Consider the following 18,387-nt stretch of genomic DNA (forward strand, 5'->3'; position numbering starts at 1 on the left):
AAAAGCCAAGGAATTACATACGAGTTACAAAGCGAATGAATTACATAGGAGTTACAAAAGTAAATGAATTACAAAGGAGTTACAAAACAATGAATTACAAAGTTACAAGAGTGAATGAATTACAAAGGATTTACAAAAGTGAATGAATTACAAAGGAGTTACAAAAGTGAATGAATTACAAAGGACTTACAAAACTGAATGAATTACAAAAGTTACAAAAGTGCCTGAAATAAGATACAAAGTGAACAGGTATAATATATAGCAGTCAGGTGGGTGACAGCGGTTGGAATGATGGGCTGAATTGTGATTGGCCGCGTGTTGGTGCTGGTGCGTCAAGTTGCGGGGGCGTCGCAATCTTCTTGGTCTCGTCGATGGGGTTGACTGGAGGGTGGGTGCGTTGGAGGTGGGGGAACCTCCCGTTGTCTGGGTGGGGGGACCCAGACACAAGCAAACATCCATCCTGCAGTCAATCCCATCGAAAAGGCCAAGAAGGTCGCGACGCCTCCGGGACAGGACGCAACAGCATCAAGGCGCGGCCAGTCACAATTCTGGGCACCAGTCCTCCCGCTGACTGTAACCCAACCGTCTGCTCGGTCCTGTAGTAGGTGGGCGAATCCTAATCCTGGTTGGGTGAATCCTAATCCTGGGTGGGCGTATCCTAATCCTGGGTGGTCGAATCCAAATCCTGGGTGGGCGTATCCTAATCCTCGGTGGGAGAATCCTAATCCTTTGTGAGAGCACTCAGAACCAGTTTCTGCAGATCGACGAGAACTTCCTCAGCAGTGGATCTTGAGCACCTGCTGAGCACAGCACGGACAAAGGCCTTGTCATGATGCATGAAGTTCAGGAGGACTTTGTTCTTATATGTAATGAAGGCGAGGCCCTTTTCCTTCTTCTGCAGGACCTCCTGAAATTCAGCAGGCAACATGATGCTATGCAGGTTTTCGCTGTGCGTTTGAAGGGCCACGGATTGGACGACGGACGACCTACTGTCCTCTTGTCTTGCAGGCTTTTTCCTTTTCTTCCCACGTTTCTTTTTTGTCCTCCGTTGATTATTTTCTTCATTATTTTTGGGACTTTCTTCATTTTCTAATTTAGTTCCTTCTTCTTCGCAGCTTTCTTTCTTTTCCTGTGCGACTTCCAAGTCCTCCTGATTTCCTGTTTCCCGTTCTAAGTCTTCTATTTCTCCGTTTTCCTCCTCAGAATGTCCTTCATTTACCTTGGTGAATTCAGCCTCCACTTCATTAACTTCATCCGGAGCGTCTGCTTCTTGAGAATGATCTTCCTTGTCCTGTTCACATTCATTTTCTTCTGCATCGTTAAGTCGTTCCTGTACTTGTCTCAAGGTGCTTTCCAATTCACTCACCTTTTCTTTTGTCATTTCCAGCATTTCTGAAACTTTCGTCATCGCATTTTCTTCCATCTCCTTTTCTGCCAATCTATCTTTAAGACTTGCGTTTTCTCCTGCTAATTCTGCGATCCAATTTTTCAGTACTTTACCTTCTTCAGCCAGAACGTGATTTTTTTCTTTCTCGTCTTCCATATGCTGGCGCACTGAGCTAATTTTCAACGCTTTTTCGACGAGTAAATCGTTAAGTTTTTCTTTTTCACCAGCTAATTCAGTGATCCAGTTTTTCATCACTAGAACTTCTTCAGCCAGGATCTCGTTTTTCCCTTTTTGAAGGCTTAGCGTTTCCATGGAGGCGACAATTTCAGATTCCTTTTCAGTCAAATCCCGTCGGAGGCGTTCATTTTGGTGTTCGAGGTTTTCCATCTTCTTCTCCATGGCCAAATTATTTTGGGCCTCTCTTTCCAGGTTGTTCCGAAGATCACTGTTTCTGTCGAGAAGAACATTTCCTTCCTTTTGCAACTCTTGCAGATTTCCTTCTAGGTCTGAAAGCTTCTGCTTCATTTTCTTTCTTTCTCCTTCGTGATGTTTGACTTTTTCTTCGAGAAAACCACAGTAGACATCGTTATCCGTTATTTCATTCCTCAGGTCCTGAATTACTTCTGCGTTCGTTGCACATTCTGCGCCTTTTTCTTTCAATTGTTCCTTCAGATCGTCAAGTTCCTGATTTCTCTGGATTATCGCGTCTTGACAGTTTTCATTTTTCTTCCTCAGCTCTTCATTTTCGCTCTCGGTTTTCCTGAGCCTCGCCTCGTATTCGTCAATAACCTTGAAAAGCTCGTCAACGCGATATCTTTCTTCGGTTAAATCCTTAGCCAGACCTTCATTCCTTTCGAAGAGAATTTCTTCCTGATGACTGCCATCGTCAATGAGCTCTTAAATAGGCATCTTCCAGCTGTTGCAACAGTAGCTCCTTTTCCTCAGCGAAGTCAGATATCACGGTGATGTATTTTCCATATAAGTAAGCAACAACCCTCCTAGAAGAGAAGCTACCAAGTTCTTACCAATAATATATCCGAAATTTCCGGATCCAATTATAAACAATACCACTAATCCAAGTAGGATTAGAGCCAATACGTTTTGAACAATAGTAATGCTTTTCACGTGTGAAAACATGGTTGCCCTTCTTTCCACCTGGTCAAAAGCCTAGAACTGAAAAAAGCCACTGAGCTTCGGCGGAAATCCCGGAAAAGATCTTTGCTTCCGGACATTCCTGTCGAAGCCTTCGGAAGGAGCTGCGAAGCCGAAGGAATGGAATAACCGGCTCCTGAAGACTTGACGACATCAGAAATCGCGTAAATGGAGAGTACTGTAAAGACGAATAGATCAATTTATCCGTCGCGCAAGTGGCTGTATAGTAGGTGAGATTTTTTTTTTTTATGTCAGGCATACATGAAAATAATGAAAATAAAAAGAAAATAGAACTGAAATATAGAAAAAATAAGTTATTACACCAAATTTAGCTGAGGGAAACGTGGAATTGTGTGTGCGTGTGTGTGTATGTGTGTGTGTGTGTTTTGTGCGTTCAGTTTATATCTAAAGATGCACAACAGAACACATTCATATTTTACATATATATATAATGTGTATATATATTATAACGTATATTATATATATACTATATAGATATACTTACATGTATATTATATATATATATATATATATATATATATATATATATATATATATATATATATATATATATATATATATATAATAATAGAATAAAATGAAGAACTTAGTCCAGCAAAAGGTAATCCCAACCTCCCAATGATCAGACTGAGCAGTTAGAAAAGTGTAACTTCTCCCAGCCAGACGACGCCTGAAGAGGCCCTCTTCACTCGAACGATTCCCGGCAAAGAGAGGCCAAATTCCATTTTCATCAGACGATATTGAAGTTCATTTACTTTTCACTTTTTATCACGTTTTGTTGTTAAAAAGGATTGATTGATTGATTTATGGTTACTAAAAGTGGCATGACAATGTTTTTTAAATGGTAAGATAGAAAAAGAACAAAAAAGAAGATAGAAAAGGATAAATTTCCCGCGTCAATTTTGAATTAAAAATAGTTGAATTGGAATTTCCAAGCTCATTTTTTTCATTTACAAAAATAAATTACGCCCGTTTCCCTTTAGGCAATGTCACTTATTCAGCCTTCGTTTTCTACTCTCTCTCTCTCTCTCTCTCTCTCTCTCTCTCTCTCTCTCTCTCTCTCGTTTTCGTTCTAACTGTAGAAATTGCAGGTTTATGATAGACCTGAAATATCCTCTTTACGTTGGCACAAATAAGGAAAATCAGTTTTAAATAAGAAAAGTATATATGATAGTATTAATCGAGTACCATTGCTCTACTAATTCAATAATATAAAGTGAAAATATACTCCTTAAATATACTGTACTATTTAAATTCACTATTCATTATCTTCAGCACCTAAAATCAGTCATTTTTTTATTTTGATTTCTGTTTCCCATTCTTGTGTATTTTCCACAAGCAAAAACAAAGGGAATCGGTTCTGTTTGTGTGCCTTAATTGTGACAGACACACGAACACAGGACCTAAGTTCCGTCACTGGGAGCAACTCATTGGTTAGCCAGTTTGAAACTTAATGGAAACCAAATATTGGAATTAAACAGGGTGTGGTTGGGGTATGTGTGTGTGTGGGGGGAGGCGGAGGAGTTTAGGGGTGGTTTTTGGGAGGGGGTAGGGAGGTGTAGGGGTTAGTCTGGGAGGGGGAGGAGAGAGTTTAATTAATGCTGATCAATGCTGATTTACCGTGCTTTGAGGCCAAGGCCTTAAAATGGCTTGCTATAAAAGGAACCAGTTCACATGACATGAGGGGTACAATTGCACCCAATTTAGATGAATTCTGGAAAATAAAAAAATAGCACAAATGGTGAGGTCATTTTAGATTTTGTGTTTCCCATGGGACCTCGTTTTATCCATCAGGCTGGAAACCTTTTTGTCAGTTCGAGTTTGTAGCTTTCCTAAATAATACAGGTGTTCATTATCATTGCTGTTTTGACCAACATCGTCTTTGTAAAAATAATTCATTGTCAAATCAGAATTCAAGGATTCGATAGACAATTACCAGTTAGAGGCTTTGCATAATTTTTAAAGAATATTATGCATTAATTATGGTAAGAAGTTTTTGAGATGTGGAAATATTATTAAGAAATTATAGATTCTGTAAGTTTTTTTTCAATTCAGAACTCACTTAGGCTATACCAAAAACAATATCGAAACATAATTCATTGATTCCAAAAGCATAATTTATAAATAAATGATTCCATCAAGTAATTATCAATTTACGATTCAGTGATTCCAGAACCTTTATTGGTGATTTTTGCATGATTTTTGCTTCATAATTCAAAGAATCAATAAGTAATTGTCACGTCAGAATCCAGTAATAGCACACGCTCTTTTCAGTTTAGAAATCTGTGATTCAATAAATTAATGTTCATTTTAATAAAATAATTTATAAATAATTATCATCCACTTATTTTATTATTCTATAAACATTATTAGTTTATAATTCAATGAATTTATAAACAGTTATGGATGCAAAATACAATCAATTTTATCTATTTCCTAAAATCCCAACACTGAGAATCTCGGTTTTGTAGTTCACAACAATCTGATCTCTAAAATATTATCAAAATATTTTTAGAAAATGTCAAAAAGAAATCTGTGAATAAACTAAATTCTCCACAATAAATATCCATCACAAAATATCAGCTTAATTGAAATGCTTTGCGAAAAATGGGGTGTTTTTCAGCTGACATAACAGGGGACATTTACTTCTATGTATTGTTAATGTTTTTTTTTTTTATCTCAGCTGATTTTCTGTCCCCCATTTTTATTTCTCTCTTTTTACTATATGTTTATATATATACATACATACATACATACATATATATATATATATATATATATATATATATATATATATATATATATATATATATATATATATATATATATATATATATATATATATATATATATATAATTGATATGGATTGTGGCTTGCAGATTACCTGCCAAAAATTTCCTCTTACGGTGCAATACATACTCTTAAGGTATTAACTTACTTTGGCATCAATTCGTATCCCTGACAAGAGGTGGCTCCTGAGTAAAAAGAAAGAGAAAAAGAAAAAAAAAAAAACTTAAACTGCTGAATCCTGGATGAGTCCCCGATACAGAAAATATCGACAGCATTAAACGCTTCATATACCTTTAAATCCCTTTGGCGTGCTTCTTCCTTCACTTCTATTCTTGCACGCAATCCTGCGCTTCCTTCATGTAGTACAGGGCCTTCCTTTCTTCTACTACTGCTTTCATGCCCTCTCTCCATCTGCTTCAAGGTCTTCCTCTACTCCTTCTCCTTCTCTCTCCTAAGAACGTGTAATTACACATTCTGTTCAGTAACTTATCGCACCTTATTCTTTTCGCATGTGGAACCGTCTCAAAACACTGTGACTTGACTCTTCCTTTCATCTGTTTTAGAGACCTGTTCACCTCTCAATTAATGGTTCTCCACATTTCTCATGCTTTCTGTCCTAATAGAGACGTACTATGCAGAGTTCGTATCATAAGAGTTTCTACATTTTTTTCCTTTATTTACTTCCTTAAAGGAGACTTGGTTCAACAGTTCATTCATACATTCAGCCCTTGGGTTCCCTGTCTTGTGCACGTACCCTGGGATCTCTTGCTTTGCCTGTTTTGAAACCTCGCTTCTTTCTCGTCCCGCTGCCATCTCTTCTGCTTACTCCTAAGAGCCAAGAGGAATCAGTCATTTCCATTCTTCAACCATCCATGTAAACATTCTTTGTTGCTCTCATTCAATAAACATTTATAGTTTTCTGTAAAAGAAAACTCTTGAGATGGCTATTTGTCTGTCCTCCCACCCTCAGATCTTAAAAACTACTGAGGCTAGAGGGCTGCAAATTGGTATGTTGATCATCCACCCTCCAATCATCAAACATACCAAATTGCAGCTCTCTAGCCTCAGTAGTTTTTATTTTATTTAAGGCTAAAGTTAGCCATGATCGTGCGTCTGGCACCGCTATAGGTGCCAACAACACTGGCCAGCACCGGGCAGTGGGTGAAATTTTCATGGGCTGTGGCTGAGAGTTTCATGGGCCGTGGCTGAGAGTTTCATACATCATTTCATAAGCTGTTCGGAAAACTTATTTTTTCATGGAAACACTTTCAGAGTTTATGTCTTTGAGTAGTTTCTGCAATTTAGTTTCACTATATCCTGTCTATATCGCAACCTCTGCAAAAGTCAGACATTCCACTGTCCATTCACAAATTATTTTGCACCTAATTTCACCTCTCTCTCTCTCTCTCTCTCTCTCTCTAGCCATAAAGCTATTGAACAGACATGTAACATGACACACTTTGGTCTCAGGTCCACATTTAAACAGAATTTTCACATCTGCCCTCTGCATATTCTGATGTAAACTTTGCTTTCATTATAATTATGTGAACTTTCAAATTCCCTTCTCTGTAACTCACCCTCATCACCCTCAACATTGCCTCTCTCTTATTCTTTCTTAAGGTTTTTCGGTGGTCGTATATGCCTCATATAGCGTTTTACCTTCTATATTTCTCACATATCTTTTACAAAACAAACAGGTAAAAAATGCGCCGAATTTTCGTCGGCGCAATCGAGTTTTTTGTAAAGCCGCTACAGCGAATAATCAAGGCCACCGAAAATGGATCAATCTTTCGGTGGTGTCGGTATGATGCTGTATGAGCCGAGGTCCATGAAACTCTAACTACGGCCCGGTGGTGGCTTATCCTACATAATTTCCAGAAGCACGATTATGGCTAAATTTAACCTTGAATAAAATAAAAACTCTTGAGGCTAGAAGGCTGCAATTTGGAATGTTTGATGATTGGAGGGTGAATGATCAACATACCAATTTGCAGCCCTCTAGCCTCAGTGGTTTTTAAGATCTGAGGGCGGACAGAAAAAGTGCAGACGGACAGACAAAGCCGGCATGATAGTTTTCCTTTACAGAAAACTAAAACGTGGTATCCCCAGCCTCCTCTTTGTCTAAACCCACACCCCTTCCTTTGTCAATCTTTATGTCGGCAGCCAGTTCTGTGATTATTTTCAAGTGTACTAACCACTTCTTCTCTACCTACATGAAATTCTGACTCCCTTGTAACCTCCCCGTCAACAAATCTTCAAAATACTCAGTTCATCGAACGAATCAGGACTGCAGCATTCTCTACAGACAGCATCTCTCCATGTGCATCATCTGTTCTCAGATTCATTTGCAGGTTCATTTACTTCCATGTTAATAATTTTTCTTCCTGCATATTCACTTCCATTTTGTTTTATATTCAATCTTTTTTAAAGTTCTTTTTCATTCACCCATTTCATTTTAAAATTTATTTTCATCTATTTTCATTATTTTCTATTTCCATTATTTTCACTCATTTCTTCTCACCCTTTTGATATTCACCCATTTATTTTCATTATTTTCACTCATTTTTTCCATCTTTCTTCACCCATCTATTTTCACCTTCTAACTTTTTTCGTGGTAAGTCATCTTCCTATATACCTTTGTAAGAATGAGTAACGAGCAGGCTTATTTGTCATGTCACACAATACTGTCTGTCTGTGATGGAAGAGAGAGGACAAATATTGAGGACCCGTTCTTTGTAAACACAATATCAGATGAAGGCTTACTCGTCGGTGCAGAAATCCTGGTGTCTGTGTTGGCCCAGCCGTGCAGAAAACACGCACTTATGAAAACTGCATCTCTCAAAAGTTTGGTCTCCCAGAAACTCTTTGATACAAAGTCGCGATCTCGACGCCTCTGCGTTAATGGAAACGCTCGAAATTATTTCCACTGGGAATGATTTCACACGGAAATATATATGCTTACAGGGAATATATGAAATGACCAATTCGGTCAGGAACATTTGGTCCCCGAGGGCTAGTACTGAACACGGCGAAACAGTCATTCATCTACACTGTTTTGCCATGTTTAGTACTAGCCCCTGGGTGGCCAAATGTGTTTCGCGATGCTGATTCTGCCAAATTTTCCGTTCAATGGATTTTTCCTGATTCCAAGTTATAATTATGTTCTGAGGAAAAGGGTTTTGATTCCTGGAAATCCTTCTGCTATTCCAAGATACATTTTTGAGCAGAGGGAATGTGTTATAAGTCATGGAAACCTATGGATGCATTCGTTTTGCAATTTCGTTTGATTTATTTGTTGAAAGGTATATTCCATCATTCGTTTATTTTAAATTATTTATTTTAATATGTATCCATTTTTTTATTTTTTTACTCTGTGAATGCAGTAACTTATCAAATGAAACCATGTAAAATTTTGTCAGATCAACTATAAATATTCATTATATGTAGAAATGTTTACATATATAATTCATAATCCCAATAAATCACTCACTCTATTGTTTCTTGTTCCTTCGAGCTCTGATTGTGATTCACTGTCTCTTCAGAAGACTCCCATAAATTGAATATTTGACAAAATTCCTTATACGGATGCATATATCAGTCTCTGTTGCTCAGTCCTTACGGGTCGTAATAAATTATCGTTGCTTAGAAGGTACTTTTAAAAGTATTCACAATATTTCAATGTTATTTTAACGTTTCATTCAAATGAATTCATTTATTTTCACTTTAAATCCACGTCTGGTCCTCGAGCTGCAGTTTAATGGCGGGTCCTTAATGAGTTTGAAAAGCGAATCGAGTCAATTGGTGTTTTTGTTTTTTTTGTGGGTGGGGGTGGCCGGGTGATCATTGGTTAAAAGCTGTTAAATACTAAGTGAACCTAAGGAAACATGCTACATTAATTAAATGAAGGTTAATAGTGTTACTTTCTTTTATTATTAGTATGTAAACAATATACCCATCACCACATTATTAATTTTATTCTTTCTTTATATTCAAAGATTAAAGCAGGAAATATTCAGAGCATCTCACTCCTCTATTTATTTTCTATTCCATTGTCAGTGTATCATTTCATTTATTCATCATAAGTTAATGATTACATATTCATTTCTCATTAATTACATTAAATCACAAATGTTCAAAATAAAACGAGGTCATAGACAGACTTCTTATCTACTGAAGGTCGTGAACGTTGTCCCTATTATTATTATTATTATTATTATTATTATTATTATTATTATTATTATTATTATTATTATTATTATTATTATTTATTATTACTATTTCAGTAGAAGAAACCTATTCACATGGAACAAGCACACCAAAGGGGCCATTGACTTCAAATTCAAGCTTCCAGAGAATGTTGGTTTCAACCTCCCACTACAGACTGCACACTGCAGCAGTAACTGATCATGATACAGAGCCAGTGATTTTTCATCGCCCTGTGGGGAGACGCGAACCCGCAAAATCTGAGTGGCATGCCACGACACTAACTGCTATACCAGCGGCCGAGCCAAATAAGGAATACGGTGCTTCATTTCTCAGTTGAAGAGTGATGTACTTTGCAAAATCACTGGCAACAATGGAATTATATTGAAGACATGGAAAGACAACCACACATTAAATGTTTAAAAAAGTATACATAATCAATAAGAAAAGACACAAGAATAATTTCTTACTGTCAAATAAGGTGGCCTGTGGAATATGTGTATATATATATATATATATATATATATATATATATATATATATATATATATATATATATATATATATATATATATATATATATATATATATATATATACATATATATATATATATATATATATATATATATATATATATATATATATATATATATATATATATATATATATATATATGTTTCCCGGTGCAGGTGGTTCTTAAGACTCCACATTTAGTACTTTACTCTAAAATGGCCTTGCAAGATAACCAGGACATATAAAAAATAAAAGAAAAAGGAGTTAAACAAGGAGCGGAGGGCTCTTTCTCAAAGGGAAGTGCGTGAAACACGTGGATACAAAAATAGGTATATTTTCATGACACACAAGATCAAAGGGAAAATGAACTGAAACACATTAAATTGCTGCTGCAGAAGTCCTCCCGAAGGTTGGGAATGCCAGGAAAGCTACTCCTTCTGAAACGATATGACCAGGAACACGGAATTTGGGAGAATTCTGGTGTGCGCTGACGATCGTCCTTCTGAAACGATATGAGGACGTGGGCCGAGATTGAACCAAAGCAGCTCTAATGCTGGAAAGTTTAATAAATGCACAAGGGGGAATGAATTACTCGTTCTAGGTGGCTGACGCTGAGGGCGTCTTCTGCCAGGGTTCACGTGTGTGCGTCGACAAAAGGGCCTCCTCACAAAGGAACTGCTTTCAAGTCGTAGGTTGGGGGCGGAAAAGGGCGCCCTTGTGATGATGAAAGGCTGCAGTTGAGTTTCCGCTCACTTTTGGGACTTGCAAACCCCACTTGCACTATTTGATGGCCACGTGGGTGGGGTACGGAGCAAAGGGCAGTTAAATTCCACGTGGCGACGAGTGAAAGAGGAGGGGGGGCGAGGTCTGCACTCATGACCTCCTTTCTTAAAACTACCGACTGTGTGTGAGAGTGAGCTTCTCTCGCCCTGACCTTTTATTGCTTCTGGATGGGTGTAGGGGGGAGTGATGTCCTGACCGGGTCACGCTTCTGCACCAAAGAAAATGGTGCAAGCCAGTTACTGCCCCAGGCGAGAATTATAGCTTTTGAGCATCTCTTATAAACCCTGACTTCTACTGGTTGAAACTAACCCGAACCAGAATTCACTACCTCTCACAGGTTCAAAATAGACAGAGGCCTATCTATCGGCTAAGCACAGCAGAAAGGCGGGCGCTTTCATAGCGTATTTTGGCGCTAATCTTTACAGCTCACCTAGCAAGATGACATTTACACCTTTAAGCGGATGCGAATGTTGATAACAGCAAAAATGAGTGAAGAAAACGTTCGACTTTACTCTATCTTCTGCTTTGCTACAACTGTTACTTTACTTTATTTGCAAAACTCTGCTGCCATACTGATCAATAACAAACTGAAGGTTTACTTTAGGTGCAGAGTGCAATTTAGAATATACAATAAAAGGTGCCCTTACTTGCAAATTAATTATTGCTGAAATACTTCATAAGTACTGATTCTACCCATTCTTTACTCGCTTTACTTTACTGGGGTAATAAGACGCTCAAAAGAAAATAAACAAAGAACACTTCAAAGTTACAAAACAACAACAAAAAAAATAAAACATACAAGGCAGGATGTAAAAGGAAAACAAATGTAAATCAACCAACTTCTTACTGCTATCCTGGAATTACATGCATACGATTAGTTGTGCCTTGAAGAGGCGATATGAATGGCAATACACCGTTGGTTTTAAATGATATCCCCTTTACTAGAAATTGTAATAACAAAATTCAATTCCTCTTTCCAATCGGTGGACAATAATTGTTCACAAACTCAATGAGTAGCTAATACTTCCCGCGAGTGCTGAAATGAAGTGACAGTAGTCTGACAGCGGCAAGGCAAAGAGATCATTCGCAGGTTTTAATTAGCTAACTTAAACAACGCTAAATTTTTTACGTCCGGGGCCTACAACTCGGGGTAAATTATAAATAGCTACTCGCTCAAAGTATGAATGGGAGGATAAACAAATAAGGAAGAACTGGACAGGGATAGAATTCTCCACAAAAAAAAATAACTCAATAAAAAATACAAAAAAAAAAAAACTATACAGAATGACAAACGAAGGACGTGACTTCTTACTGAGGGGCGGGACACACCGCTGGTATCAAAAGGGTAACGTTAAAATTCGCAAGGCAGGAGTCTTGTGACTCGAGATTCGTTAACAAATAGAGAAAAAGATTAAATGAAAGAGTAAATAATATACACAGAAAACGAAGGATAACAGAGTGAGGTATTTATTGTTTATTTATTAATCTAACGTCCATCGCCAATAGACGACAGTCAGAGATAACTCTCAGCCCAAGGGCTGGGAAAGGAAACCCAAAGGGCGCGACCCCTTCAGGAAGAGCTGACACGCCTGCCTTGTGTCAAGGGACGGGCATAAGGGCGTGCCACTTCCCACTCTGTCTCTCTTACTGCTTCAAGGTTAAAATGATTAATGCATTTTAAAGGGGATGATATCCCATATGTTAACTGCCGCTTGTGGTGGTAATTAAGGGACAGTGTAAAGGAAAGATCAATAGAGAAGGATGAGGGATAGAAATTCCAAAGGAAAGGAAGAAGATAGCGGAAGGCCTTGACATCCTCTCCTGGATGAAAGGTGCCAAGACGTTCAAAAGATAAAGAGGTGGCCCTATGCCAAGTTTGCACAGGGGCCAGAAGAGCTCGGGAGCTTGTTGTGGACTACCTGCAATCGCCCACACCTGTGGTAATTCCACTGTGAACCTCTCCTCCTTGGACCGTTGTCCTTGGCCGGGGAATCGGAAGGCCCGAGGCCGAAGGGCGGCAAGGGGTGCCATCTGGGTCAGCTGCTGCGACAACTGACACAGGAATTTTGTTCGCCATCTCGGACATTAACCGGCACAGTTCGCAGAGTTCATCGGCCCAGGCAGGCAGGGCAGAATCATGACTCATGAAGGAATCTGCGGCGGGCGGCGAGAGAGAGGGGACGGCCAGAGGGGGCAGGGTTGACTCGCATGCAGTGGTGACCAGCTCAGGCCCGGGTTGCGAATCCATGCCTTTAGGTGAGCCTCCGCTGGGGTCAGGAGAACCCGTCTCTCTTGTTACCGACACTGGCAGCGGCACCAGGCCGGGCTGAAGAGGTGGGGTTTGGAGTTGAATCCCTTGGAGGGGGATCAGGGGCGTGCTCTGGCACTGACATTGGCACTGGCGCTGGTTGCGATGTGGTAGTGGTCTCGTCTGTCTGGACGGATGGAGACTGGCACTGCTCAGTGCGCCCAAGTGGCACTGGCAGAGGAGTTGATAGCCGAGATTCTCCTGAAGGGAGATCTGGCTGAGGCCTTGGCACTGGCACTGATGCTGTGCCGGGCACTGGACTCGGATTTGGAGGATTAGTTGGGGAATTTGGACCCTGGAATTGTCGTGGTTTGGAGGGGAACGTAAATTCCTGGCCCAGGAGGACGTCATAGCCTCCTGGAGTGTGTTTCGCTATGGCTAGACGAAGGGTCCTGGCTCTGTGGGGTCGGGTGACCCTCAGTTGGACCGTAGGGAGGATAATTTTAAAATCGTTGATGCCCTCAATTGTGACGAGCTTGCTTTGGTTTATTATAGCTCTATAGGGAACTTTGTCTTTCCTTATGAGGGAAATTTGCGCACCAGAGTCCTCAAATGCCTTGACCTGGCGTGCTGAGTATCTACCTCGAGGAGGTGCCACATATATGGGACCCTTGGCTGGAGGGCCTAAGGACTCGGGATTCGTAACGGCCAGGGCGACGGCAGGATTACCGGACTTATTATTTCTAGGGCATTTTGCCCATGAGGGAGAGTGGCCACAAACCTTGCACGCCGTGCAAAAGGTTGGCTGAAATCTCTTCGCACTGCCCCTGCAGAGGGCGCAGGCGACTTATTAGTGGGTTGTCCGGGAGGAAGAGGCTCTGGTGGTTTACTTCGGCATTGTTCTTTGGAATGCCCAATCTTTTTACAGAACCCGCACACAACCAGTCTCTGTGATTGCCCATTCTTCGGCGGAGGGGCACCTGAAAGGAAGGTGGGTGGAGTAATTTTGCACTGCAAGGAGCTCTCCTGGGGATGATGGGTATCCCAGGAGTCGGTGATGCGACAGCATTCCACCAACGTCGTAGGGTCCTTTTTGGCGACGTGAGTGGCGAGGGCCGGAGGGGCGTAGAGTAGGAAGTGTTCTATTTTCATCTGTTCCATTGCCTCGTTGAGGGTCGTAACCCCCACGGACTCGAACCATTTGGCATGGGCACGCTCGGACTGGTAGGCCCAGTCTGCCCAGGTCTGATTTACTTCCTTCACTTGTCCTCGCCAGCACCTCCTCCAGTGTTCATGGGTTATTTCGTACGCCTTCGCGATAGTATGGCGGACAACCTCCCAATTTTCCTGCTCCTCTGGCGGGAGGGCTTTGTAGGTAATAAGGGCCTTCCCTTCAAGGAACTTGCCAAACACCAGGGAGAGTTCGGCTGCACTCAGGGGGCAGGCCTTTAAGACTGTCTCGGCGCTGTCGAGCCACACCTCAGGCTCGGCCTCCATCCACTTTGGCATGCAGGCGAGAGCCTGGCTGAAGGCACTCATCCCCTGGGTGGCAGGGGGAGGCGAAGGGCCACACCGTTGCAGCATCGCGAGTTCATAGGCACGCTGCTTGTCCCTTTCTTCCCTTTCCGCTTCTTCTCGTTTCTCTTGAGCTTGTCTCTCTGCTTCTTCTCGTCTCTCCTGAGCCTGTCTCTCTGCTTCTTGTTCCTGTCTCACTGCGTCTCATTCCTGTCTCTCTGCTTCTTCTCATCTCTCCTGAGCCTGTCTCTCTGCCCCTCGTTCCTGTCTCTCTGCTTCTTCTCGTTTCTCCTGAGCCTGTTTCTCTGCCTGTATTGCGTCCATCCTCTCCTGTACCCATTCTCTTAGCTCTCTCCCGGAAAGGCCGAGTTCCTTCCCGGAGGACATGAAGAACTTGAAATCCTCGCTATGCTGAGATCGTGTCGACATTTTGCAGTGGGAGAGGATGCAAGTAACACACAGAATTAATTTCCCAGCGCTGTGGGAATTTGGAATCTTCCCCAAAGGATGTATGAATGATCTCCCGCCCTGGCACAGCGGGCTACGATGGGGAATTAGGAATGGGAATTTTCTGGTCTCCCTAATTACCGACGAAACGGGCTTATTTGGGGACTAAATTGGAATATATGGGTCTCCCAAATTACCGACGAGGCGGGCTTATCTGGGGACTGAATTGAAGATGAATTGGTCTCACCAAAGTACCGACAAACGGGTTTATTTGGGGACTAGATTGGAATATATAAGGGTCTCCCGAATTACCGACGAACGGTTTTATCTGGGGACTGAATTGAAGATGAATTGGTCTCACCAAAGTACCAATGAACGGGTTTATTTGGGGACTAGATTGAAATATATATGGGTCTCCTGAATTACCGACGAGGCGGGCTTGTCTGGGGACTGAATTGAAGATGAATTGGTCTCACCAAAGTACCGATGAACGGGTTTATTTGGGGACTGTAAGGAGCAAATGATTGGTCTCCCAAGAATTCCCGCACAGACAAGGTCTGATTAGCGAGAGCGCTAGTTTTCCTTACTTATGGGAGAAGTGTTACTCTCCAGGGCAATTAGGTGGGTGGCAATCCCAAATTCATAACAGATAGGCAACACACACAGCCGTAGTAAAATCACAAAACAAAACACAAAAAAAAGCAGAACAATACAGAACATATAATGTCAGACCCCCAATAATGCAAAACAATTTGGTAGAGCGAGCCGAGGGAGAGCGAAGAAAATCAAACAAACAAATTTTTACACATTCCTAACTGAGCTACGAATGCCGGTCAAGGTCATTTCTCCTGCCGGTGTTTATCTTACAGGCCGTCTGCGCCGAATGAATGAAACGAAGTTAATGTTAGTAAACAAACCCAGGACTTCCCCAGACCGAGGGAACGAGACAACAGTTGTTGACCTTTTTCGTCCGTGTTAGCCTTTACGATTTTGCCCTATTTCTAAACAAGAGAGAGAGAGTAAAATGAGTCAGCGATGCTAGTCTGACTTTCGAACACGTGTTTGCAGTCGATTTCTCGCGCCTATTTAAGGATTCGGTTTCGAAATCACAGGTTTTCACAAGTGGAATACGCGCACTAATCCTTTAATGGGTTAGCACCTAAATAACCTAATTGAATGGCATGCAAGCCACGTGCAAAGGCTTCCAAAGCTAAATTTCGACAATCATCTCTCTCGTTTTCCCCTGACATGCGCCCTACTATAAAAAAAAATTCCTAGGTTTAGTCACGTTTGCTAAAGTGTCCTACGCTAAATAAACACAGTTTACTTACACAGAATTTCCTTGGCCTGTTGCGCTGGCTTTTCAAAGGTTCGTAATCTGTCTCGTATCCAGCTTAGCTGAGCTAATTGCTGATTTCACAAATTGCAACACAAACAACAAAGGGGGAGGGGGGATGCAATCATTACGAGAATCACTGGCCAGGTTGCCATTTTTATATGTTTCCTGGTGCAGGTGGTTCTTAAGACTCCACATTTAGTACTTTACTCTAAAACGGCCTTGCAAGATAACCAGGACATAAAAAATAAAAGAAAAAGGAGTTAAACAAGGAGCGGAGGGCTCTTTCTCAAAGGGAAGTCAGTGACACACGTGGATACAAAAATAGGTATATTTTCATGACACACAAGATCAAAGGGAAAATGAACTGAAACACATTAAATTGCTGCTGCAGAAGTCCTCCCGAAGGTGGGGGGAAAAGCTTGGGAATGCCAGGAACACGGACCAAGGAGAATTCTGCTACGATCGTCCTTCTGAAACGATATGAGGACTTAGGTTACAATCCAATGCTGGAATTTGGGGAATGAATTACTCGGGTGTGCGCTGAGGGCGCCAAGGACTTCCCCGAGGGTTGACTTGTGACTCAGGGCAAGGAGGCAGTGAACACGTGGCCCAGGATTGAACCAAAGAAACTCAGGGAATACCAAGTTATAGGCCCAAAAGTTTAATAAATGCACAAGGGCGAACTTACCGTGACTAAGCAACTCGTTTTAGGTATTTTACCAAATTGTAGGGGCGTAAGGCTGACGTCAGCGTCCAGCGGCGTCTTCTGCCAGGGTTCATGTGTGTGTGTCGACAAAGGGCCTCCCTCAACAAGGAACTGCCTTCAAGTCGTAGGTTTGGGGCGGAAAAGGGCGCCCTTGGGATGATGAAAGGCTGCAGGTGAGTTTCCGCTCGCTTTGGGACTTGCAAACCCCACTTGCACTATTTGCTGGCCACGTGGGTGGGGTACGGAGCAAAGGGCATTTAAATTCCACGTGGCGACTGTTTGATCTCTTGTAGGCTGGCAAAGAAACACGAGCAAAGATATGTCTCTTTAATAAGAGATTACTGTACAAGCTGACGGCTAAACAGAGACTAACCATATTCGTTACATACATATAAAGAAAAGTATTTACAGAACTCTCGCTTGTTTATTTACATTCGAAACCAATTACCATTACAATATAATTATCGAACCACCCATTACATAACTAGTAAACAAATGAATATGGACATTTGGAGGTATATCACACACCTCGCCCTAAGACGTCTAGGGTAATAATATTATAATCCCTGGCGTCTGAAAATCCTACTTATTCATATGTATTTTTCTTCCATTTTACTTGTAGACGATCAGGTTCTTTCCTATGCCGCAAACTACGACGTGGAGCTGGTGTAGGCAAGATTGATTTGCTAATAACCTCAGCAGTAGAATTATCTCGTGGCTTCTCCACATCCTTTGGTTTACTGGGAGTATCAGTTGCATCAAGGCTTGATCCATATATTGGTAGAAAAGGTCGATGAGGTCTCAGGAACTTTCGGTTCCTCCACAAAATGCGCCCACTGCCCATCTTTATGAGATAATCTCGCCTTGATCCAATGCCGACAACAACACCTGGCCGATTCCAAAGTCCTGTGGTGTGATCCTGAACATCAACATAACTACCCATTTTCAAATGAGAAAGGGGTCTGGCAGTACTGTCGTATTGTTGCTTCGCCTGACTTAAAAATACTCTGCTTTAACATCAAATTCCTCTGCTTTCTTTTGCCACTCTTTGGCAAATGAGCGACGATGTGTTGGAATAAAAGACCTGAGGGGATGACCAAATAAAACTTGAGCTGGTGATCTGCCATCAGCACGAGGTGTATTCCTAAGCTCCAACATTCCACGGGCAAATTCATCCCCATCCAGGTTCCCATCCTTAGCAGTAGTCATAATCAGCTTCTTGATAATTTTCACTGATGCTTCTGCATGTCCATTTGCCTTCGGATTATATGGCGAAGTAA

General features: G+C 41.2%; 1 protein-coding gene across 1 annotated transcript; it reads right to left on the bottom strand.

Moving 5' to 3' along the window:
• Positions 1–721: 721 nt before the first annotated feature.
• LOC136846275 (golgin subfamily A member 6-like protein 25) lies at positions 722–18,050 on the bottom strand. The gene is made up of 3 exons (XM_067117081.1): positions 17,724–18,050; positions 4,181–4,274; positions 722–2,283 (listed from the first exon to the last, which is right to left on the bottom strand). Exons 1-3 carry the CDS (start codon positions 18,048–18,050, stop codon positions 722–724), a joined length of 1,983 nt encoding a protein of 660 aa, XP_066973182.1.
• Positions 18,051–18,387: the final 337 nt, after the last annotated feature.

Source organism: Macrobrachium rosenbergii, chromosome 15, assembly GCF_040412425.1.
Source record: "Macrobrachium rosenbergii isolate ZJJX-2024 chromosome 15, ASM4041242v1, whole genome shotgun sequence".
NCBI lineage: Eukaryota > Metazoa > Arthropoda > Malacostraca > Decapoda > Palaemonidae > Macrobrachium > Macrobrachium rosenbergii.

Bases quoted from the DNA above. Each gene is read 5' to 3' on its own strand.
- LOC136846275 (XM_067117081.1), bottom strand. From the start codon at position 18,050: ATGGGTAGTTATGTTGATGTTCAGGATCACACCACAGGACTTTGGAAT. The intron at 4,275-17,723 runs GTAAAATGGAAG...TTTATTTTCCAG, and splicing joins AAGAACCTGATCGTCTACAA to AATTCATCTAAATTGGGTGC. The intron at 2,284-4,180 runs GTAAATCAGCAT...TGCCTATTTAAG, and splicing joins GGCCTTGGCCTCAAAGCACG to AGCTCATTGACGATGGCAGT.